General features: G+C 34.5%; 1 protein-coding gene across 3 annotated transcripts in view; it reads right to left on the reverse strand.

Moving 5' to 3' along the window:
* GRIA4 (glutamate ionotropic receptor AMPA type subunit 4) overlaps window positions 1–26271 on the reverse strand; it is a 536727-nt gene that overhangs the window by 51793 nt on the left and 458663 nt on the right. For 2 of the 3 annotated variants that reach the window (XM_059929352.1, XM_059929353.1), the window contains exons 8-11: window positions 22289–22393; window positions 16800–16910; window positions 8944–9150; window positions 3266–3636 (exon numbers count right to left, since the gene is read on the reverse strand). In XM_059929352.1, the coding sequence (XP_059785335.1) occupies window positions 3266–3636; window positions 8944–9150; window positions 16800–16910; window positions 22289–22393 (794 nt within the window). Of the gene's footprint in view, window positions 1–3265; window positions 3637–8943; window positions 9151–15429; window positions 15463–16799; window positions 16911–22288; window positions 22394–26271 lie in introns of those variants that run through there. The other variant, XM_059929354.1, reaches the window with a different exon arrangement.

Consider the following 26271-nt stretch of genomic DNA (forward strand, 5'->3'; position numbering starts at 1 on the left):
AACCAGATTGACAAGAATTAAAGACAAAGAAAAAATTTTTTTTTTTTTTTTTTTTTTTTTTTTACATAGGGAAATATTAACTATTTTCTTCTCTTATTTTTTTTTTTTTTTTTTTCACACACACCAAAGAAAAAAATTTTAAAGCAACAAGGGAAAAATGACAAATAACATACAAGGGAACTCCCATAAGGTTAACAGCTGATTTCTCAGCAAAAATTCTACAAGCCAGAAGGGAGTGACACAATATATTTAAAGTGATAAAAGGGAAGAACTTACAACCAAGATTACTCTACCCGGCAGGATCTCATTCAGATTTGATGGAGAAATCAAAAGCTTTACAGACAAGCAAAAGTTAAGAGAATTCAGCACCACCAAACCAGCTCTACAACAGATGCTAAAGGAACTTCTCTAAGTGGGAAACACAAGAGAAGAAAAGGACCTACAAAAACGAACCCAAAACAATTAAGAAAATGGTAATAGGAACATACATATTGATAATTACCTAAACGTGAATGGATTAAATGCTCCAACCAAAAGACACAGGTTTGCTGAATGGATACAAAAACAAGAGCCATATATATGCTGTCTACAAGAGACCCACTTCAGACCTAGGGACACATACAGACTGAAGGTGAGGGGATTGAAAAAGATATTCCATGCAAATGGAAATCAAAAGAAAGCTGGAGTAGCTATACTCATATCAGATAAAATAGACTTTAAAATAAAGAATGTTACAAGAGACAAGGAAGGACACTACATAATGATCAAGGGATCAATCCAAGAAGAAGATATAATAATTATAAACATATATGCACCCACCATAGGAGCACCTCAATACATAAGGCAAATGTTAACAGCTAAAAAGAGGAAATCAACAGTAACACAATAATAGTAGGGGGCTTTAACACCTCACTTACACCAATGGACATATCATCCAGACAGAAAATTAATAAGGAAACACAAGTTTTAAATGACACAATTGACCAGATAGATTTAATTGATATTATAGGACATTACATCTGAAAACAGCAGATTACATTTTCTTCTCAAGTGCACCTGGAACATTCTCCAGGATAGATCACATCTTGGGTCACAAATCAAGCCCTGATAAATTTAAGAAAATTGAAATCATATCAAGCATCTTTTCTGACCACAACGCTATGAGAGTAGAAATAAATTACAGGAAAAAAAAAACCCATAAAAATACAAACACATGGAGGCTAAACAATACATTACTAAATAACCAAGAGATCACTGAAGAAATCAAAAGCTTTTTGATAAACCACAGCAAGATCCTTTTTGACCCACCTCCTAGAGTAATGGAAATAAAAACAAAAATAAACAAATGGGACCTAATGAAACTTAAAAGCTTTTGCACAGCAAAGGAAACCATAAACAAGACAAAAACACAACCCTCAGAATGGGAGACAATATTTGCAAGCGAATCAATGGACAAAGGATTAATCTCCAAAATATATAAACTGCTCAAGCAACTCAATATTTAAAAAACAAAGAATCCAATCAAAAAATGGGCAGAAGACCTAAATAGACATTTCTCCAAAGAAGATATACAGATGGCCAAAAGACACATGAAAATCTGTTCAACATCACTATTAGAGAAATGAAAATCAAAACTACAGTGAGGTATCACCTCACACTGATTAGAATGGGCATCATCAGAAAATCTACAAACAACTAAGTCTGGTGAGGGTGTGGAGAAAAGGGAACCCTCTTGCACTGTTGGTGGGAATGTAAATTGATACAGCCACTATGGAGAACAGTATGGAGATTCCTTAAAAAAGTAAAATTAGAATTACTATATGACTCAGCAATCCCACTACTGAGCATATACCCAGAGAAAACCACAATTCAAAAAGACACATGCACCCCAATGTTCATTGCAGCACTATTTACAATAGCCAGGTCATTGAAACAACCTAAATGCCCATTGACAAAGGAATTGATAAAGAAGAAGTGGTACATATATACAGTGGAATATTACTCAGCCATAAAAAGGAACGAAATTGAGTTATTTGTAATGAGGTGGATGGACCTAGAGTTTGTCATACAGAGTAAAGTAAGTCAGAACGAGAAAAACAAATACTGTATGCTAACACATATATATGGAATCTAGAAAAAATGGTACAGATGAACCAGTTTGCAAGGCAGAAATAGAGACACAGATGTAGACAACAAACATATGGACACCAAGGGGGAAAAGCGTGTGGTCTGTGGTGGTGGTGGTAGGATGAATTGGGAGATTGGGATTGACATATGTACACTAATATGTATAAAACAGATAACTAATAAGAACCTGCTATATAAAAACCAAATAAATAAATTTAAAAAAACTCATAAAACTATTACTTGATTTGCTTTGATTTCATTTCATTAATTGAGGATTATTGATTCAAATTTCTATGTTATTGGAATTTAAGCACATTTATAGTGTTCCTGGTTCTTAAGGAATGCAAATTGCATTGTAGCTAAAACGTCTCTTTTTGAGAAAGTATTTCTTTAAAAATACATATATTTGCGATGCTAACATAAGTCACCATTTAAATTCAATTCTTAGCTTCTCCTGCCTTCAGCTATTTTTCTGAGAGAAATTTGGTATTGTTCTTGCAACAGGAGGTTGGCTGCATTTTTGACAAACATAACTGAAATACATCCTTATGGATATGAGCCGTGACTCCACCGATAAGGAAAACAAATATAGTATTTACATTGCTGACTCTTTGCCTACTGCTTAGCTTGTTTATGATTATTAGATAGAACAATGTATATCTGGAACCTACTATATTAACTCAAATTTTAGGTAACTCCATGGTAGAAATCTCCATTAAGTTACATGGGATGTAAATCGAGTTCAAAATTAATTTTCAAAAGTGAACAACAAAACAACAAAAACATTTGATTTTGAAAAGGAGACAACATGAAAATAAATTCCTATTCTTAAGAATTTAGATTTAGTTTCCACCTGTAATCACTGAAAGAAATATTAATACTAAGTTATTTTTGAGCATTCTGATGGGTTCCATATGTTACTTTTCCATTGGGAAATTAATCTTTATGATGTATCCATACTTTGTGCTAATTTGGAAAAATCGGTTATGAGTATATTTAGATTAATTTGGGACTGCAAGGTTTTTCTGTGTTTCAAGCAATGCTCTGCCTCCAGGAAAAGAAGATATAGAGATATGTTATGCACAATATTTAGAATTACTGTGGAATTGGTGAAGAACTTAAGGGTTTTGAAACTAACCTGGGTGAAATGTCACATCCTTGCTGCATAAAAGCACCCAGGGAAAACCAGAGGCTGTTAAAGATGCCAAACTCATTGGGAGGCTGGTCGCTGGGTCCTTCCTTTCCATCTTCTGGCTCTTCTGTGTGCCACTCATATGGACTAAATCTACTAACTAGGAACAAGACCACGCTGACACCAATGTAGGCAAAGACTATGCACATCCAAATCTCATAGGCCAGAGGATCCAAGAAGGAAAACACTCCTGGTTTAGATTTCTGAGGCTTTTTGATCATAATAGATATGCCCAAACTCATGAAGGGCTTAGAGAAGTCAATGACCTCCTCTCGGACCAAAGTGATTGTCAGAGGGGCAATAGCAATCTCTGCTTTCTATAAAAGAAAAGACACATGAAAACATGTAGGTTAATAAATTTCATGGAGCAAGTAGTACTGGATTGATCCATTCAAAGTTAACCAGTTATGTATTTATTCTACATTTTTTGGGGAATACCAACAATAAATAAGGCCAGTGATAATACAAAGATGAACAGATTTGTTTTCATAAAATATTATATCACTTTGATTGCACAGAATATTTTTATTGGTGCTAGTAATTAGATGAGAGGAAGAGAAAAGGAGTAGACATAAGCAAAAATAACTTGAATTCAAATAACTGCCTTAGTCTTTAAGGGTCTGAGATGGCACGGAGGAGGATACTTGATAGTTTTTCCATATGGCTGAATTTCTGAATTTCTTAGCCAGAATTGCTGCTATTTTGCAGTCTTTTCTGTTTCATTTGGAATGTTGCCACTGATTTATTACTTGGCCATTCCTTAATATTATGAATTGTGAATTTCAAACAGTCTTTTCTTTTTTATTCCTTTCCAGTTATGAGAAAACCTATCATAAAGTCTGCGTTTGTGAGATAAAAGAAAAAAATATTGTTTGACAATATTTTTTGACTCAGCACACACACACAAATCTGGAAACTGGCATTTATTTCTTCCTATTCACCTACTTTGATTTCTACTTTCAATTTCTAAAAACGATTTTGGAAAACAGTTGATTCAATTCTCATATATTATTATTAATAAGACACCAGCTTCCATTTTCATTTTGTGATTCTGAGTAATTTTTCTGAGCCTTTTTCCATATCTCTAAAATGAAGACATTTTCTTTCCTGTTTACCTCATTGTGTTATTGCAATTATCTGTTAAACAAATCTTAATAAAACAATAATAAGCATTTAATGAGGGATTATGTGTCTATGCTGATTTAAATATTTGAAATGGCTTTTCACTTAACCTTCTTAAAGAGATAAACAATCTTATGTTTATCATTGTTTTATAGATGATGAAACTGAAACGCAAATGAGTTTTACACATCATAGCAGCTCTGCAATTTGAGACTGTACTTCTTCTATTAAATCATGCCATCTCTAAAATCAAATGAAATAAAGTGTGGTGAAAAAACTGTAAATTGTTACGTGATCTACAAATGAAAAAAGTTTTTTGATTATTTATTTTAAAAGGAAAATATTTGGCATTAAAATGGAATCTGAAACACAGACATATATGTTCTTACATAGTGGCTGCCACTCTCACATTCACTCTATAGCTCCTCAGGTCCCTGGATTGATACAATGGCCAGCAGCTTGATACAAAGGCAACTGGAGGGTTAGCATGGGGAATGTACTCTGGCTGTCACGTTTTCCACTGGGTGACTGAGAATTAACTGCATACACTTTCAAGTGGGAATAAACTTAGTTCACATCACAAATGCCCACATATAATACAAAAGCCAGAGAATCATTGCTGAGAGTTTTTTTCCCCATAGTTATTATTATCTGTATAATTTTCATTATACAGTGATATATGAAGTAGATATAGAAAAATTAGTATATAAAAACAGAACCAGAAATTTAGGAAAATTTATCTTCATTTCCTTCACCTACTCTTATTTTTTTCTTTATATATGCCCTATTAGACATTGTTTTATGAATATTATTTTTCTTATTTTAAAATGGGATAATATAGAACACTATATTTTATAATTCATTTTCTCAAGAGAATATGATGAGCTGTTTCAACATTATTTCAACATATATAGTAAAAATAAGTTTTAATGATTGCAAATATTTTATCATGTTAAAGCATCAAAATTTACTCAATTTATTATTTTGGGGGTATTTATATTGTTTCCAGTTTTACACAATTTATAATAATGGTGGTGTGAACACCTTTGAAGACAAATCTTCACACATATCTTTATTATTTAAAATAAATTTCTAGAAAGGGATTGCTGGTCTAAATGGTAACAATCTTTTTAATATTCATTACATGTTTTGCCCAACTTTTCTCCAGAAAGATCATGCAAATGTCTATTGTCACCAGCACTGTGGGAAAGCACCTTCGGCTTTGAACCTTGGATAACCCCTGTGTATCTTTATTCTCATCTATCTTCACCAATTTGCTAATCTCATTGTATTGATTTGAATTTTTTTTTGTAAAACAAATAGCCACTTTTACTCCTTTTATGTATTACTTGTCATAATCTGCCCCATTTCCATATGGGGTATTCATTTTTTTTGCTTATTAATTTATGTGCTTTAAAATAAATATTAAAAATATTATTTTTCATATATGTTTTTAATATTCCCCCAGTCATCAATTTTTTGTTTACATTACTTAGTTCATGGTACTTTATTGCATTATATACGTTTTAAAATTTTGTTGTAGCCATATAAAATTATCTTTTTGTGTTTTCAGCCATTGGTTTCATGCTTAGAAAAATCCTTCTCATATCATGATTAATCTCAATCATATATTTTATTCTAGTACCTATGCTCCCTCTATAATTTATCTAGCATTTTGCATGATAATGTATTACAAAATTGTCCTGCTTTCCCAACAGGAATAAGTGAATAATGCATTCTTTCACTGATTTGAAATACCACCTTGCACATACTACATTGTTATGTGTAGTATCTTCTGAAATTTTTTATTTATACAAGTTACCACTAATGAGAGTAAGAGCCTTAAAAGTAGAGAAGCATGAAGAGAAATAAAGGCATCTCCAACACATAAAACTAGATGCAATGGAATGCAAACATTAGATGATAGTGTGACAACAATGTTCAATGAGGACACATTTGAAGTTCTGAAATTTGTGATTTGAAAGAGGCCAGGGAATGGAGGATACATCTGAGTTTTCTCTGCTAACATTGGGGATGTTGTGTTTGCCTTGTTCCATTACCTCTCAGTGGCTTCCAAAATTGTGAGAAATATCTCCTGTAAGAAACTGATAATATTTGGATTCTCAAAGAGCTCTGGAGTAAGGCTCATGAACCAGCATTTTAACACACACCACAGGTAATTCTGGTGTTGGCAGGCCATGGAACTTGCTTTGAGAAAACAATCCCTTGGGTTAAAATATACACACACAAGTACAGCGGGGCCCAGAAGAAGGCCCTGGAGCAGAAGATCATATAATGAACTTGCTGCAGTGTGCAGGTGTGACAGGCAGAAAGGACCTGAGAGTGTCATGGAGGTTTTGAGCTTTGGGGTAACCACCTGGTGGTGTGCTGAGATTACATATGCCTGTCTCACAGATAATCTATTCCTAAAAATTACAGTAACAAAGTTTGCAAAGAATAAAGTAAAAAAAATGGATTCAAAGTTAATCATTTTGCTGGCTTTGTTGAGTATAAGAATATAGATGGAGTTTTATTTAGGACCCTGCAAACTGGGATTTCATGTAAGTATTAGCAGTAAAAAGAAAAAAAAGTAGTTGGGAAACAAGTAAAGACTTTGCAGACACCAGAATGGAAAATATCAAATCTGTGGAAAGTGTATGAGACATGGAAAAAGATTCCTTTTGGGAAAAAACTGGACAACTCAAGTGGCAAAGATCAGGTTATTTAAACCCTAGCAGACTGGCTGATGAATGAATAAGCATTAATAACCATTATGTTATCTTCTCTCTCTGAGAACTGCCTGACTTTGGGACTTTCTGTGCCTGTGACACGAGTACTACTGATACAATTTTTTTTGTTGTTAATTATGTTACTCTCTTCATATCACCTGTTTTCATTATTTAAACAATATTGTCCCAATAAAACGTGGTCAGAACCCTTGCCAAGGGGTGAGGCTGGGCTGCCAAATTGGTAAGGACTCCAGAGGAGAGATATGTAACAAATGTCTTAGAAAGTAACTCTGGTTAGTTATCCAGTCCATAATTAATTGGTAATCCAAGAATGAGTTTTTGAGATCAAATACTCAATAGTGTCTTCTGAAGGAAATGAATTAGTGTAGCTCTAACAATTAGGTTAATGTTCACATTTAAAGTCTAAAAGTTTAAAATATTACCAACGGACACATGCTTTAGGAACCCTTTCTCTTTGGGACTTAAAACTCAATATCAAACTGTTGATGAGCCCTGTGATAAAGTACTTTTTGATTTTTTAAAACTGAGAATTTTGTTTTCCTCACTTAAGGCACCTAACTAGTCAGCAGTTCTTTCAAATGAATATAAAACTAACTAATTGCTCTTTAATGCCAAACAATTTCCTCTTGCTGCTGAGGTTATAGCTACCATACTGGACTGTGTGGAGAATGTTCATTGCTTCATGGTCTGAAAAGCAGGATGCAGAATCACAAAACTATTGAATTGTAGTTCTGGCTCGGAAAGTGAGCCCCTCTATATATTTCAGTTATGCTCTAACTTGTTCTACCTTTATTCTTTCCTGGGGAAGGATGACTCTTGTGTAATTCTTTATTTTTAAAGGGGTCTTGTGAGAATTAATCAGACAGAATGTGTTTTGAAGGTGAAATTTGTGAAATATGAATTAGCTTATATAAAATTTCAGAATACATTTCAAGTGTATGTGACTTATTGGCTACTTGATGAATAGAGCTTACTGTGAGCTCTAGGTTTGGTTTCTAGACTTTGGGAATATCATACCTTCACTAGCATTTGATAACTGTTGGCTTGATTTTAACACTTTGCAGTGGAACCTGAAGAGACCAATCTCGTTCTGGTTTAGGCAGGAATGTCTACATTGAATTTGCCCTTGGCTTTCAATATATACACTCAATATCTTGTGAACTCAAAGGGAAGGGCATGACATGCTTTCATGTGAAGCCCACTATGGAATAAATTCTATCTTTTGTGTTCTGTTGTGTAGGAAAAAATGATGTTGTTGCATTAAGTTTAAATTTATTGTGTTCAGCAGAGTTGTAAGAACCTCACGTTATTGGTGAATACTTTAATATATGTTAAAATAGTTTACTGATCGCTTCACCAATAACTTAAAAGATACTTACCAGTAAATACAACCAACAGGGATATAAATAACTCTCAAAATAGTTCTCAAAACAACATGTCTATGTTATAGCAGCATCAGGCTTAAGAGAATAATCATGGCAGATACTGAAGTCAGTGTTTTTTTTTATAAAATAGGACATTGTATTCTGAATTTTTATCTTTTTGAAGTTATCAAGTATTAGTTTCTCCCATTGTTTGCATTGGAAATTTCATTATTAATGAAATAGAGAAACATTTGACATCATATATGCTTCTTTGAATGTAACTGCAAATTTAAAAGACAACAGTAGACATTTAAAAATTGATATGTGCCCACATGAAAAAAAGCTTCAGGTTTATGTAAGTAAATTTTCAATAGATTGATTTACTTACCCCATAAACAAGTTCCCCTACCATCCCATTCCAGATTTTTGTGTCTGCATCTCTTGCTCCATATTTTCCATCAGGGACAATGGCAATTTTATACTTGATACCAATATGTTTTGCAATTTCAGATGCCAAATCTACACAGTATCCTTCATACTTGTCATTTCCTTCAAACATTTCATGATTTTTCTTGTACATAACATATGGGGATTCCTATAATGAGAGAAGTAGAACTGTAAGGGAGAAATTATAAAACATTCAAAAATTTTATGTAACTTTTCAGTTTCAGAATTTAACAAAATATTATATTTAGTATTAGTACACCCACTGATTTTGAGTGGCAAGAAATTGATAGTAAAACAGATGAATGTATAAATGTGCTTAGAAGTATATTAAGTTGCTTTACATTGGATACTAAAAATTAAATCTTTAAAATAATTTTCTCTTGAGTGATTATTACATACCTAGCACTGTGACTGTGATAGGAAAAATATACATTAATAATAGACTAGAGAAGCATAAATTATCATCTATGGCAATGAAATTACTATTTCCAAAGTATCTCATGACCTGAAGACTATTTAGGAGTCAGCTTCGTGTAATAAAAGACTCATTCAAAGTCACAGTTCTCCGTATTCTGCATCTTATTTAGCCACATTCAACTGAGACTTTCTTTAGGAAAAGAGCTGTATCATTTTTCTTTGCTCTCTAGCATTTAGCAATATGCCTTTCTCAGAGCAGGCATTATTAGCAAGTTCAAAGAAGAAATGAATTAGTAGTTTTTAAGATTTTATATACTAATTTACATTAAATTGGCTTTCCTAAAATTGTCCTATATTTTGGCTTTAATTAAGGCTGTGTTCCATGAATTTTTATTCTATTATAAAATATGTTTCCAATGGAAGCTAATAATTTTTCCCCAATTGTGACAATCACACACTTCAAGTATATTCCCATTTAGTTTTGGAAGCAAGTAAGACAAAATAGCATGAAGAATTATTGTGAAAATCCTTATAAAATGAAAAAGATTACTGTTAACTTATAATAACTGAACAGTTTTCAGTACACATACACACACACACACACACACACACCTCTAAACCAAACCATTTAAAGTCTGTGAAACTAAAGAGACATGTTAGCAAAAAAGCACTTGATTTTATAAATAAAACCTAATGGCATCAACTCAAGGATAGGCCTGGCGAACATGCAGTACATACAGAACTCTTGGTCACACTTCAGATTTTTTAATCATTTGCAGACAAGGAGTGACTACTTTTGACGACAGTGTCATTGAAGTAATGATTTATATTTTATAAAATTGTACTGTGACATTTAGTAATTTTAATACGAATCTTTTCTTTTCTCCCAGAAATCTGTACTTGGGAAAGTTGAACTTGCTCTTAAAACTCTGGATTAGAAGGTAATTTACTTTGTATTACATGGCAGTCTACGCTAATTCTGATTTTGTTTTTAAGTACTTTGTAAATGTAGAAACTATTTCTAAAAACTTAAAACTGTACGTTACATGATATATGATTTTCTCATAGAGATGCCTAAATAACTCTATTGTGGGAAATTGTATAGCATTGCTCCTTGTATTGTTTTCTTAAATCCTGCCTTAGGTAGACAAGGCCAAGTGACCCAGAAGTCTCTCACTTCTTCCTTGAATTTGATGAATATTCTAACACTGGACTTGGGTACAGAAAGTTTCTCCACCTACAAAATAAAGGCAGCTAACTGTCTCTTTAGATAGATGAAAATTATTTGTTAACTTACAGAAAACATTCTCCAAATATGAAGCATTTTGCAAATTATGAATGTGGTTATGAAAATTGGTGAGTTGTTGAAATGCATTGTTAATTTCTAAGCTATGCTATGGAATATTAGTAGTTAAAATGAACTAATCCTTTCATTTTTTCTTGAAATAGCTAATTAAAATATGGAAGAATATGTATAAAAAAGCAAGAATCACACACTTGCAAAATGCTTAACATTCTAATTGAAATGGCTGTTAGTATAACAAACTTGAGAGGTTTTCAAAAGGAATATTGCTAAGGTTCACATTTGGTACTAAGGTTGATAAATTCTAAAGTGTCTGAAATATTTGAACACATGAATTTTAGCCCTCAACTATGTATACTACCATATTAGCTTGTGTACAGAAGTTTCTCTAGCTAGTATTATCATCTAATTTGCAAAATCCCCTCTACATTATATAGTGAACAATTTGCTTCATTCAAAGCTGCATTTTTAGTATTTACTTAAACATTTGTTAAACACCCACTGTGTGCCAGGCAGCTTGCTGGGAACTAGGGGTACACAAATAAATAAAATATCCCCTTCGTTCTCTTGTGATTAAGGTTAAATTCTTTGTAATAAAGGTAAAGGAGTGAGAGTGGTGGGGGACAATAATAAAATATAGTAGTAAAAAATAATATTAGCCCTCACTTATTTAGTGCTTACTCTGTGTCAGGTACAGAGTTCTAAGTTCTTAATTGTTCTTTAATTGTGCTCTTTTATTTATTTTTTACACTGCCATTTTGAGGTAGGCATTTCCCATTTTGCAGATGGAAAATTTAAGCTTAAGCTTCAACAAATTGCTCAGTTTCACAGAACTAGCAGGAGTGAGAGTTGAACCTATATTTTGAAATATCTGGACATTTTTGAAGCTATTGTTGCATCTGTCAAAATATATGCAACCATTTGAGATTTCATATGATCTAACAAGCAAGGTGACAAGATTAAATAAATGAATTTCTATATTTTTAGTGAATGAAATTCTCTATATGAAATCTTGAGTAAACAATGTAGATAAAACCTTTCCATATTTCCTCATGGTGTCTGGTACTCAATAAATATAAGGCATTCAATAAATATAAAGATCTCCTGGTCTATCACTGCTTCCTAAATAAGAATATCATGGAAAAGTAATTGTATTAGAACTTCTTATTCAGATCTTCAAAAGGAAAGTAAATATTGACAAGTTCCAGGTCACCTCTTCTGAAACAGGTATGTGTATATATAAATACAAATTTATTTAGTGTTTTCATTTTTTTCAGTTTCCTTTTTGGATAGCAGGGGACCATCAGGTCTTTGTTTTCCTGACAAATGAACCAACAAAGGCTAGAGAAACCTTCAGCTTACTTAAGACGTTGATTAGAAATTTACCTAGGCTTTTTGCACAAACAAGGGCATGCATAATTGTTGATTCAGATATGGGTGCATGCAAGTTAAGAGAAATAAGGTGATCACACTCAGGAAGATGGAAGAACAAAGGGAGAGAATTGCTAGGCATTCCTTGCATGAAACCTCTCATAGTTGCTCAGCTCTTCCCAATTTCTTTGTGTCTCATTTTCCTTTTCTTTCACATCAAATCCAAATTAGCAGCAAATCCTCAACACTTTCCCAACCTCTTCATTTGCCCCATCCTGAATCTGATAATTTATCCACAAGTAGCCCTTCAAACACTGCATACTTGAGGAGATTCAATACAAAGTTTGGGGGCTACTACAGGTGAAGAAAATATCAAGTCTTTTCAATATAATAAAAAATGAGTTATAGCCAATCATTAAGGGGTATTTGTGGACCGTTTTTGATATGCAACCTTATGGAGCCCCAGGTGTTCAACTGTGAATAAAAATGGAATATAACCTACCATCTTTGTTATCAACTACTTTGTTCTGTGGGACGATAATTCCTTAGAAGTTATTTGAAATGCATTACTTCTTAGTGACTATGAGTTCATTACCACAATTTCCATAATGCATAGTGTTCTACATCTGCTCTGCAATTTCAGGAAAGAAATCAATCTCCGTTTAAAGCTACTACGTTAGGGCTTGCTTATGAAAATGTTTGTGTAAATGAATTAAGATGACTTTCAATCAATAAAGTATCATTTTGCTATTGAGGAAATTCTTGTTTGTATTTAGCAAAAGTAAAACTGTTGAAGTATATATATTTATTAGAAAAGCTTTAAGATTTTCTAAACATCACAAATATAATCATTAAAATTGCTACTTGAAAACAGTTAAAATAATAAAATCAGTAGCATCAACAGAAGTTATTTGCTATGTGGATATTTGTTTTTCTCCGAAGATCTTAATGTAGATAATTTATCCCATGTGTAAAATTCTTAAAAGTGAATATTAAAATGTTATTATTCAATACATAACAAATGAGTAAATTTAATGGTGGCACAGTTTTAAACTTATTAAAAATAATTTATTTAAAAACATTGAGTTATAAGCTCTTTGGAGGCAGGTGTATGTATGGGGAAGATTAATATCTGGTACAAGGAAGAAAATAAAAATATCTGTATTTTCTGTATCAATATATACATATATGTATATATAAATATGCATGTGTATATTGTATACACACATTCATGTATAGTGCATTTACAAAATTCTACATAGAGAAGATAAAATATCAAACCACTCATAAAAAGTATAAAAAATATTCCTGGAAGGACTAAGTGGTATAAGTAAAATTGCTTTAAGGTTTATAATGTAATTCTGAGTCTACGGTGAATAAATTTGGATTTTATGGAAAAATTTCTAAAAGGATTGTTATGTTCCTATGATGGCAAGAAATACATTCTTAATTTAGTAATGCATCTTCAGCCTCTTTTACCTTCAGTGGTAAAGATTTGGGGAAAAATGGGCTTAGCTGAAATATAACTGCATCATCTCTCCTTTTCCAGAGAGTTCAGCCAAAGAAAGTAGTGAGATTACAGAAAAAATCACCACTACGACGTCTACTGCAAACTGCCTTTTCCTCAATTGCTGCAATTACCCAAACCACATGGCACAGATTTGGCTTCCTTAGGTTGTTTATTTTGAATGTAAAATGTTAAATCAGTATGGTCACAATCTCGTAAATTTTACAAATTTTATAAAATTTTTAGTCACTAAGACTTAAAGAGAAAAAATGATGAGCATCTGAATCTAAAACTTTAGACCTTTCAGCTTTGTAGTCATGATTCTCATGTGATGATATTTTCGATTTTACTTTTATTTAGAATTAGTTAAGTTATATTCAGTATGACTATATTCAGGAAGAATACATTAGTCATTAAAATGAAGATCACATGTAGATATAAAACAAATAGATTTCAGAAATTCAAAAAGCTAAAGACACTTTTTATTTAAGAATGATATCTACTATACTTATTTATCATGTTTCTTGTCTGCTTTCTCTCACTAGAATGAAAGTTCAATTGAGAGTGTAGGATTTTTGTCTGTTTTGTTGGCTATCATATCCCCGGGCTTATAACTGTGCCTAGCAAATAGCAGACGCTTAATAAATATTTATGAATGAATAAATGAATTTCTCAATCAACTTTATTTAACAATACCATATACTATTACAGTGTATCAACATGTAAATAACAATATACACAAAGAAAAAACAAATGGGAGAACAGCAAGGCCATATCAATTTCGATCAAAATGAGTGAGTTCCAGTGCCACAACACTCTCAGCCTTCTTTTGTGCCTAGATATCTGTCTTGCACATAGTGTAATGTCTAACCAATTCCATTGCTGTTGGAAGCTTTCAACTGAATTTGAGGGGTTATTATATACTGGTGCCAATATCTCATTCATTTATAAGGAAGAATATTTCTTTCAAAATGAATGAGATGATGGAGATGTCATAGGTCCTGGAATACCATTTTCAACAAAAGCAAATACAAGGAAGGATTCTAGCATTTTTTTTTTTTTTTGAATTATTGAAGTTGCAAAGGTCAGAGGCATTATTTATATGGAGACTACATTTTTATGCAAAAGACATATACTAGTATTGCACTATTTTGATTGCAAATATATTGGTGATATCACTGTCAAAGAACAGATAACCTTACAGAATAGTCGTTATGTATATAGGAAACAATTGGATTCTTCAGTAATTTTTACTTATTTTTTGACAGCATGCTTCCTGAAAAATAGCCATGCTTGAAAAACTAATTCAATATTTTGGTTTTAAGAATTATATCTCCAGCTCCTTTAATAACAGAAAAAAAGGAAATTCTCTACATTATATCTATAATGCACATTAAAACACTTTATTTCACATATAACAGGCAAAATTTCAAAAATCTTTAAAGAAAACAACTATGTGTATTCAGAAAAGAAGGACGCAAATTCACAGATATTTACTTTTAGAAAATCTATGCTTGGAATTAGAAGTATTATAATTCCATCATTTACATACAATGACCTCATTTCCAGATATGGGAATGGATACATCAGAATTAAGCAACTCTTTTTCAACATCTATTTTCTTGAAAAAGATGAGGATTAATTCTTCTTTTGTTCTAGTATCTCAGGTAAGTCACAGAACTTAAAAACTTTTTTTTTCTGGTAGTCCAGAGTTGGTCATCCAAGAAGAATCCCACATGAAAAATTAGCTTAAATTTACTACACAGGAGAACAAGACTTGAGCTTTAGTTAGGAATGGTCGAACAGCGTGGAGCTCATTTCTTTCTTGATCAATTCCTTAAAATAGGATTCTTCATCAGAGGCTGAAAAGAGGAGGACTGAACTGAAGTATGACTTTCCATTACTGTCTTTTTTAGGAATGTACATATATGTATATGTATATTATATATATACATATATATATTTAAGTCCCATGCAAATATTACACAATTAAGTTAGAAGATATGTATTTTGCATTCTTACACAAAAACTGCTGTTGGTTGGTTTGCATTCTAAAATTATAAACTTCCAACTAAGTCTTGGCAGATTAACATTAAGTTGCTAGCTGGTGATGCAACACTGATAAAATTAACTGTAACATTATGAAAGCTTTTCTCTGGCATTTTCATGCTTTGACCTCCATGTCAAAATTTTGGAAATAATTTGACATTACTAAAAGCATAAAATTAAAATTACACAAGCTAAAAACTAAATTACATAAAATACTTCCACTTTATTTAGAGTAAGGGCTTCAAAAGTAGTTAAAAATATGTTCTGCCTAACGAGACAGTGAGCTGAGGATATATAACTTTAAATTAGATAGAAAAGGTTACCGATTGTTGATCTCCTTTGACTAGCATTGACTCTAAAAAGCATGTTTGAATTTAGAAGAGAAAAATATGAAGCATCATATTATTTAAAAGATAAGTTCACGAGAATCTCTTTGAAAAAGCAGCCTTAAAATTTAGAGTATTTTTCATTTTATGATGTGACCGAATGAATATCATTTTTCTTAATTCCTAGAAGAATTCCAATACAGTTTATTGTGTATTTGTCACAGGTCAATGAGAAAAATAATCGGTATAAAAACCCCTTTATACATTAAAAATAAATATAAAATAAATTTATTTCTAAAGCATAGTTGTGTAAAACATACTCATTAAAATCTTCACATTCATATCTCCACTATTATAAACAGACAATGCAAATCATTATTAAATGAATAAACTACCTGAAAATTATAATTTTAAACACTATTAACTATTATTACATTGGTGTTTTAAAAACATAATAACAACAATGATATGATGTTTACTACTGGATATTTTTATGTGATTAGTTGTTGATCTTTTTCATGTTTATTCTTTTGTCCTTTGAAATCTTAGCATTTCATACATTTCCAACTAGAGAGCTTCAATTTTTAACATCTGAGCATTTTTCCAAGAACAACAATGCAACAAAAGATAATACAAATAAAAGTACTAAATGTACTCAAAGTTCAAGACAAACTTATTCAAAGCCTCGATAGACTTTTGTGGATCAGAACACCCATGCCACCATCACTAAGATGCAGCTTTCATCCTCCCTGTTCACTGTAGCTGGGGAATTAAAATTACCTGTGGACAAAATGGAACATCATAAAGCACAGACCAAAACTTACCATAATAGTGGTTACAACGACTGTTCTGTTCTCAATAGCTGCTGTGTCATTGCCAAGAGTGGGCATATCTTGAATTAAGACTAATTTATCCATATCATTCCAGTACCCAACCTGCCAAATACAGAAAATTCTTGAAAACACATTTTAGAAGAGTTTTCTTTAGTTCTTATCAGAGCAATGAGAGGTATTAATAAGTAAGCAAACAAAACAAATTTATAAAGCACACAGTAATGTGTTTGGAAGTTTTCTTAATTGATAATGAGTCAGTTTTCCTGATGTTTATGATACTGCCTAGTTATACATTTGACAACTTTGCAATTTACAATCATGGAGTAGCCAAGACATTGGGAATGGATAGGTTCAAAAAAGAAGGTGGATACAGATGGAATACCATTTGTGTTGATCCTCTTGTAGTGAGATTGATTGATTGGCACCTTCTGTAATTAATTTACATGATTTTATCAATAATGTTACAGGTTTTATGGTAAAGGGAATAGTCAGATTTACATAGGGTATACATACAAGATGTTTTCAAGAAAAAAGACTTGTGTATTTTTAAAGCAATATAGAAATAGTTTTTGGTTTCACATAACCTAGCCACTAGTCTCACCATTTTTAAATGCTAAATACATCAGATGTTAATATTAATGATTATTTAATATTTTCACTTTTGAAATTTTTTCATTTTAAATCCTTATATTACTTCTCATTTAGATGTGGAACAAACTCCTTTCCATAAAATATATGAAGTAATTAGTTAAACACTTTACAATGTAACTAAGTGGGGTCCTAAAGGAAATTTAAGGTCCTTTTTATCATGCAAACCATTAAGTAATACTAATGGCTACCATTTCTTGCCTGCTTGCTCTCTGGCAGACACTATAATGAATGCTGTTTAAAAAATATATGCATCTTAAAGTTTATACAATTTATAAAGTTTAGCAAATGTAAAGGTAGGTGCAATTACAAATCCATATACTTTACTATTATGCTACGTAAACTCCCAAAATGGGTGTTCGTTTAATGCTTGCCAAACTTCTTTCTTGAATTTCTGGATGCAATTGATAAAACTCATATTTCCAATAAAATATATGTAATTGCTCACTGGTCTGTAATCGCTATTTGTCCCAATATGTTTTGAAAGTCTCTCTTGCTTCCTCCAAGTTCTTAACTGTCATGTTTGTATTTGTGAACATTTTAAAATAAAGTAAGCATTAGCATATCAGAAAGAGACACTATATTATTCACAAATTTCAATAACAGAATAGACATAAAAAAGAATTTTCATTAATATGGTTTGCTATATTGCTTAGTTTGATCCAAAATTATGAGTATAAATCAATTCAGCAATTATTTTCAATTGCCCATATGAATTTATTTATAGCTAACACTTATTTAATAAGTCAGTGAAAAATTTAATTAAAACAAAACAAGTATGACTTTGAGACCTATCCTCTCTTCAATTCCTACATGTACTTAAAAAATAACTTAAAAAACATAGTTGCTTCCTGTTAGTTTTCCTTTCCACATGACAGTTATACAACATAAAAATAGGTTTCACAGTTTACTACTCCGTTAAGATGCAGCCACCTTCCAGATCTCAGCAGCCCATTTTCTGGGAAAGCAATTTTTCTTTATTAATGAGTTCCCATAACAGAAAAACTACAGATCTGGGACACATTCTGGAGAGTCTTCGGATGTTGACAAGACCTTCACATTTTGCAGTTAAGAACAACCTGTGGGTTCAGGACTATCTCCCCCCACCCAAAGATAAATGATTTAGAAGTACTGGCAAATTAAAATAATAAGCAAAATTTTACCCAGCTGTATCTATTTGCCTTATATCTACTTGAAATTCTGGTGAAAAAGAAAACCATGGTTTGTGATATGGAGCCATGGTTTGTGCATAGATCTCATGTGGGTCACGGACTTTTTGGGAAGTAGGACAGTATGGGGTGAACAGTGATATAAGGGTCACTTCTTAAAGAAAGGAATATTAAAGTTTGTACCTAGAACTTCATATGAGATAGAGTTTTTCTCGCTAATTTTTCACAACATTTTATAATTTACTAGGGACACTTCCCATGCCTGATCTCATTTAATTAGACAGGGAAAGAGGCACTTTTTTCCTAGAGACAGAAACTCGGTGAAAAATAGTTTTGTAATGTTAAAGCAAAAATATGGAAGCATTTAAATTGCTAAACTGGCAGGAAATATCAGGGAAGTATTTGTCTTCTTTGGATTCCTAAATGTGAATTGTGCACAAATATAACCATAATATAATATATGAGTAAATATCTCCATATTTATGGTGGACTTTGCCTGCAATGTAGGGATTGTGTAGAGATTGAGGGGCTATGAGAAGCCTCTGTTCTACTCAAAGTTCGTTCTTGGGAGAGCTGATTTGACCAGACCTGTCCTGAAAGATATGGCTTAATTCTCATACTAACCCTCAAGGGAAAAGTTATGGGTCCTGGGACTGATAATATTTTGTAGCAGTTAAGAGAATAGCTTTGAAGCTAGATGAGCCTTAGTCTCCACCCCAGCTCCATCTCTTTCTAGTTTAACATCCCTAAGCAGGTTACTTAGTTTCTCTGAGCCTTACTTTTCTCTTCTATAAAATGAGAAAAATACATCTTACTTTCAGGTTGCTGTAAGGATTAAATATTTAAACGCACATCAATTTCCCTTTACTGTGTCTGGTGTATAACCTGCTCTCAATAAATACAATTTTTATGATTAAGAATTCCTGAAACCGTGCAAGCCTGGTTTTAGAGCATTCTTGAGAGATCACTGGAATGGCAAAAAGATTCCACCATACTTAGGAGCTGAGACTTCAGAAAGAGCTTTGTGGCTTCTGCTTAATGAGACTCTCACTCAGTTTCCCTGTTACGGAAGTCAGACAGACTGATGGGTTAACTCTCTGATCTATTTTCAAAGACAGCTCTCTTACTGGCAAGTGTTCAATTTAAAAGAATGGTTGCTCGCTTTTCAGACGTATTGCCAAGTCTCACCAGCAGAGTGTTTCTCATGGTAGTTAATTTTTAAGTTTAATATTCCTGACAGAGTGCCCAAGAAAAACAAAGATGGATGAGTCTACACCATTTCACACTTCATATTTCTTTTTAAGAGTCTTAGACAAATGTCAGCTGAGTGTGAAGATGTACTGTTCATCACTTTTCCAACTTATTCTTTAACTTTCTCCTCTAAAAACCTTAATTTTTGTTACCATCATGTTTCAATAGGCCATGAAAAGATTCAGTGCTGTAAATAGCCCACTTGATGTTACCACTAGTTACCACCAGCTTCCTTTTTCCATTATTCTTTCTTTTATAAAGAGATCATTTTACTTTTTGTACTTACTGTTTTGTGAAATATGGAATTGTCTTTTGCATTTTAGAAAGGTTCTACTTAAATGGCTAATTTTGCAGAGTCTGGTTTGTGGTAGGCTGGTCACCAGTTAGCCAATGTTTTTAAGGGCTTATGGAATATTCTGTCTGCTCCACAGCTAGCAGAGGGACTTTGCTTAGAATGGGATTCTTTCTTTCTTGTTGCTGGCTGTGTGCTGACAGAGTGGGTAAAATTGGTGTTTACATGGGACCTCCTAAATTTCTTCTTGGGAGCATGTCAGTTCCTTTCTTCGGGTAGTACCCTTAAAAGAGCCCATCATACAGCTTGGCTTTCAAGCTGTTATTCCATCTCCTGCCCTTACCTGATCTGGATCAAATAGGCTCCTGCCTACCCTGTATTAGCTGGCAGCCTGCACTAAAGGAGATGCCACTAAAAGGCTGAAAAGCTAGAGATGGTTTGCAAGGAAGCTCCAAATCTCTCCTCACACATATGCAGAAGCACATGCTATGACAGACTGGAGCAAAACACATCTTGGAAAGACTTTGCCATCTTCCATGTATGACTTTAATTATCCTGCCTCCAGCCTGTCCTTGGGTTCTTGCCTCTACCATTTCTACCTATCCAAACTAAATTCATGACTAACTTTATATCTCCCCCATGCAGCCTTCTTTGATTTCCTCCAGCTGGAAGTCATCTCTTCCTCTTTAGACTTTCCACATGCTTTCTCTTTAACTGTCGTATGGAACTTACTATATTCTATGCTACTATAGTCTATGCTACTAGAAAATAAACTCCTTTAGAGCAGAGTCTACTCAGGCAGGGTACTGGGTAGAAAGGTTCTGGAGTCAGACATATCTGAAATAAAAATCTTTGTTTTTCACTTGTAGGCCTTAGACAAGTAACCATAGCCTATTGCACTGTAACTTTCTCACTAGAAAAAGGGAGATAATAGTACTCCATTACAGGCTTATTGTGAGGATTAAATTACACCAAGTCCAGTGGTTGGGACATAGCAGGCATTTCATGAATTGTAACTATCATTATTATACTAACAAAGGAAAGTATATTTGGGAAAGTTTTTTTAAACAGCCAAGTGTTGAAACAAATAGAGTTTTTAGATAAGGTAAGTTGAGCATGTCTTTCCTTGAGCATCCTAGCTAATGTTAGAGAAAAGAATGTTAAAAGATTATATGTGTTAAGTATAAAATGTTTATAGCCAATTACTGTGGTGGAATTATATTGTTCTATTATATAAAGTACTTTTTGGACATTGGGAAAACTATGCTTAGTCACATCATAAGAAGACTCGCAGAGTTACCTTCTGAATCCAAAAGTCTTTCATCAGCAGCTTCCTGAACAACCTCCCTGGTTCCTCAGTTGATGTTCTTAGGTGTTTCTCTCCCTCTTCAAGCTAACAATAATCTTAACAATATTATCTTCCATCTCCTCTTTTCTTTGCTCATTTGAATGTTTACTTGCTTACTTCAGGAACATTTAGCCTGTTCTAAATATGCCCATCCATTAGAAGTAGTCTTCTTTGTTCTCTCTTTAATAGTTTCATAAATGACTACATGCAAGTGAGTAAGTCTTTTACCTACATTGTGTGTTTTCCTGAAGAGTACATTATGGGTTCTGTGGGATTTTTTTGCTAAGCCTTTAAAAAAATTGCTTCTATTTTGGATAAAGGATATAAACAGCATGTAAATTAGTTCATTTCAGCTTTGGTACACCACTAAATATCAGTCATAGGACACAAGAATTTATTTCAGCATGAATTATCAAGAAAGTATTATTTGTAAGCGCAGTTGACCCTTAATCAACACAGGTTTGAACTGCTCAGGTCCACTTTTACAGGGATTCTTTTCATAGTAAATATTACAGTACTATACGATCTGTGGTTGGTTGAATCCTCGGATGTGGAACAGCAGCTATGGAGGAACCACATATATGGAGGGCCCACTAAAATTTAGACCTGGATTTTTGACTGCGTGGAGGGTCAGAGACCCTAGCTCCCACTTTGTTCAAGGGTCAACCATATTCACAATTTTAAAAAAATGTAGACTATTCAGCTACCTTTTACCTATAAGGCTTTAAAAATGTCAAATGAAAACTAAGAAAACAGTAGAAGTGTGGCTCACCTTTCTAGGTCCTGTGCTCTTTAGCTCAAACACATCCATTGTGTAATTGACCCTACGTCCATAGTGGTCAAACTGAACATTCCCTGTCAGCCCTTGAATTTGAACCTATGAATAAAAAAGAAAATCCACACATGTAATCACTTGCCATTTTAATTACAGAAATCTTGACTCATCTGCTAGGCTTATGACTACACATGGGTATGGAACTATAAATTATAAGCAACTCGCTAAAAAACCACGGGGTATTTGAGCTACTGGGATAGAACCTGAAAGAGGAATATCAAAGTAATATATAATATGTTATGTATTTGGAAGATGAACATGTTTTATTTATTTTTTATTATGAAGTTCCCATTGTAACTAACAGAATACTTCCTTGATATTGAAATATTGTTTATAGGAATGGAAATATGGTTTGTTTTATAGTTACTTTTCTGTTTTATCTGCATATCCACATAACAGATTAAATAGCCCCGATAACCACATCATATCATATTTCTCCTCGCTAATATTAAAATTAAGATATAAGAAATCCAGAAGGACTCGGGGCAAGATGGCAGAAGAGTAAGAAGCGGAGATCACCTTCCTTCCCACAAGTACATCAGAAATACATCTACACGTGGAACTGCTCCTACAGAACACCCACTGAACGCTGGCAGAAGACGTCAGACCTCCCAAAAGGCAAGAAAATCCCCACGTACTTGGGTAGGGCAAAAGAAAAAAGAAATAACAGAGACAAAAGAATAGGGACGGGACCTGCACCAGTGGGAGGGAGCCGTGAAGGAGGAAAGGTTTCCACACATTAGGAAGCCCCATCGCTGGCGGAGACTGCGGGTGGCAGAGGAGGGAAGCTTCAGAGCCACGGAGGAGAGCGCTGCCACAGGGGTGTGGAGGGCAAAGTGGAGAGATTCCCGCACAGAGGATCGGTGCTGAGCAGCACTCACCAGCCCGAGAGGCTTGTCTGCTCACCCGCCGGGGCAGGCGGGGGCTGGGAGCTGAGGCTCGGGCTTCGGTCGGATCGCAGGGAGAGAACTGGGGTTGGCGGTGTGAACACAGCCTGAAGGGGTTAGCGCACCACAGTTAGCTGGGAGGGAGCCTGGGAAAAAGTCTGCAGCTGCGGAAGAGGCAAGAGACATTTTCTTGCCTCTTTGTTTCGCGGCGCGCAAGGAGAGGGGATTCAGAGCACTGCCTAAATGAACTCGAGATGGGTGCAAGCCACGGCTATCAGCGCGGACCCCAGAGATGGGCATGAGACGCTAAGGCTGCTGCCACCACCACCAAAAAGCCTGTGTGCGAGCACAGGTCACTCTCCACACTGCCCCTCCTGGGAGCCGGTGCAGCCCACCACGGTCAGGCTCCTGTGATCTGGGGACAACTTCCCCAGGAGAATGCACGGTGCGCCTCAGGCTGGTGCAACGTCACGCTGGCCTCTGCCGCCGCAGGCTCGCCCCACATCCGTATCCTTTCCTCCCCCTCGCCTGAGTGAGCCAGAGCCCCCAAAGCAGCTGCTCCTTTAACCCCGTTCTGTCTGGGCGGGGAACAGACGCCCTCAGGCGACCTACACGTAGAGGCGGGTCCAAATCCAAAGCTGAACCCCGGGAGCTGTGCGAACAAAGAAGAGAAAGGGAAATCTCTCCCAGCAGCCTCAGAAGCAGTGGATTAAAACTCCACAAACAACTTGATGTGCCTGCATCTGTTGAATACCTGAATAGATAATGAATCATCCCAAATTCAGGAGGTGGACTTTGGGAGCAGGATATATTAATTTTTCCCCTTTTCCTTTTTTTGTGAGTGTATATGTATATGCTTCTGGGTGAGATTTTGTCTGTATAGCTTTGCTTTAAAATAGCTTTATTTTATTTTATTTTATTTTATCCTCTTTCTTTCTTTCTTTCTATTTATTCTCCCTTTTACTCTGAGCCATGTGAATGAAAGGCTCTTGGTGCTCCAGCCAGGCATCAGGGCTGTGCCTCTGAGGTGGGAGAGCCAACTTCAGGACACTGGTCCACAAGAGACCTACCAGCTCCACGTAATACCAAACGGCGAAAATCTCTCAGAGAGCTCCATCTCAACATCAAGACCCACCTTCACTCAATGACCAGCCAGCTACAGTGCTGGACACCCTATGCCAAACAACTAGCAAGACAGGAACACAGCCCCATCCATTAGCAGAGAGGCTGCCTAAAATCATAATAAGGCCACAGACACCCCAAAACACACCAGCAGACGTGGATGTGCCCACCAGAAAGACAAGATCCAGCCTCATCCACCAGAACACAGACACTAGTCCCCTCCACCAGGAAGCCTACACAACCCACTGAACCAACCTTAGCCACTGGGGACAGACACAAAAAACAACAGGAACTACGAACCTGCAGCCTGTGAAAAGGAGACCCCAAATACAGTAAGATAAGCAAAATGAGAAGACAGAAAAACACACAGCAGATTAAGGAGCAGGGTCAAAACACACCAGACCTAACAAATGAAGAGGAAATAGGTAGTCTACCTGAAATAGAATTCAGAATAATGATAGTAAGGATGATCCAAAATCTTGGAAATAGAATAGACAAAATGCAAGAAACATTTAACAAGGACGTAGAAGAACTAAAAAGGAACCAAGCAATGATGAAAAACAAATAAATGAAATTAAAAATACCCTAGACAGGATCAATAGCAGAATAACTGAGGCAGAAGAACGGATAAGTGACATGGAAGATAAAATGGTGGAAATAACTACTGCAGAGCAGAATAAAGAAAAAAGAATGAAAAGAACTGAGGACAGTCTCAGAGACCTCTGGGACAACATTAAACGCACCAACATTCGAATTATAAGGGTCCCAGAAGAAGAAGAGAAAGAGAAAGGGACTGAGAAAATATTTGAAGAGATTATAGTTGAAAACTTCCCTAATATGGGAAAGGAAATAGTTAATCAAGTCCTGGAAGCACAGAGAGTCCCATACAGGATAAATCCAAGGAGAAACACGCCAAGACACATATTAATCAAACTATCCAAAATTAAATATAAAGAAAACATATTAAAAGCAGGAAGGGAAAAACAAGAAATAACACACAAGGGAATCCCCATAAGGTTAACAGCTGATCTTTCAGCAGAAACTCTGCAAACCAGAAGGGAGTGGCAGGATATACTTAAAGTGATGAAGGAGAAAAACGTACAACCAAGGTTACTCTACCCAGCAAGGATCTCATTCAGATTTGATGGAGAAACTAAAACCTTTACAGACAAGCAAAAGCTGAGAGAGTTCAGCACCACCAAACCAGCTTTACAACAAATGCTAAAGGAACTTCTCTAGGCAAGAAACACAAGAGAAGGAAAACACCTACAATAACAAACCCAAAACATTTAAGAAAATGGGAATAGGAACATACATATCAATAACTACCTTAAATGTAAATGGATTAAATGCTCCCACCAAAAGACACAGACTGGCTGAATGGATACAAAAACAAGACCCATATATATGCTGTCTACAAGAGACCCACTTCAGACCTAGAGACACATACAGACTGAAAGTGAGGGGATGGAAAAAGATATTCCATGCAAATGGAAATCAAAAGAAAGCTGGAGGAGCAATTCTCATATCAGACAAAATAGACTTTAAAATAAAGACTATTACAAGAGACAAAGAAGGACACTATATAATGATCAAGGGATCAATCCAAGAGGAAGGTATAACAATTGTAAATATTTATGCATCCAACATAGGAGCACCTCAATACATAAGGCAAATACTAACAGCAATAAAAGGCGAAATCGACAGCAACACAATCATAGTAGGGGACTTTAACACCCCACTTTCACCAATGGACAGATCATCCAAAATGAAAATAAATAAGGAAACACAAGCTTTAAATGATACATTAAACAAGATGGACTTAATTGATATTTATAGGACATTCCACCCAAAAACAACAGAATACACATTTTTCTCAAGTGCTCATGGAACATTCTCCAGGATAGATCA

This window comes from Balaenoptera ricei, chromosome 8, assembly GCF_028023285.1.
Source record: "Balaenoptera ricei isolate mBalRic1 chromosome 8, mBalRic1.hap2, whole genome shotgun sequence".
Classification (NCBI taxonomy): domain Eukaryota; kingdom Metazoa; phylum Chordata; class Mammalia; order Artiodactyla; family Balaenopteridae; genus Balaenoptera; species Balaenoptera ricei.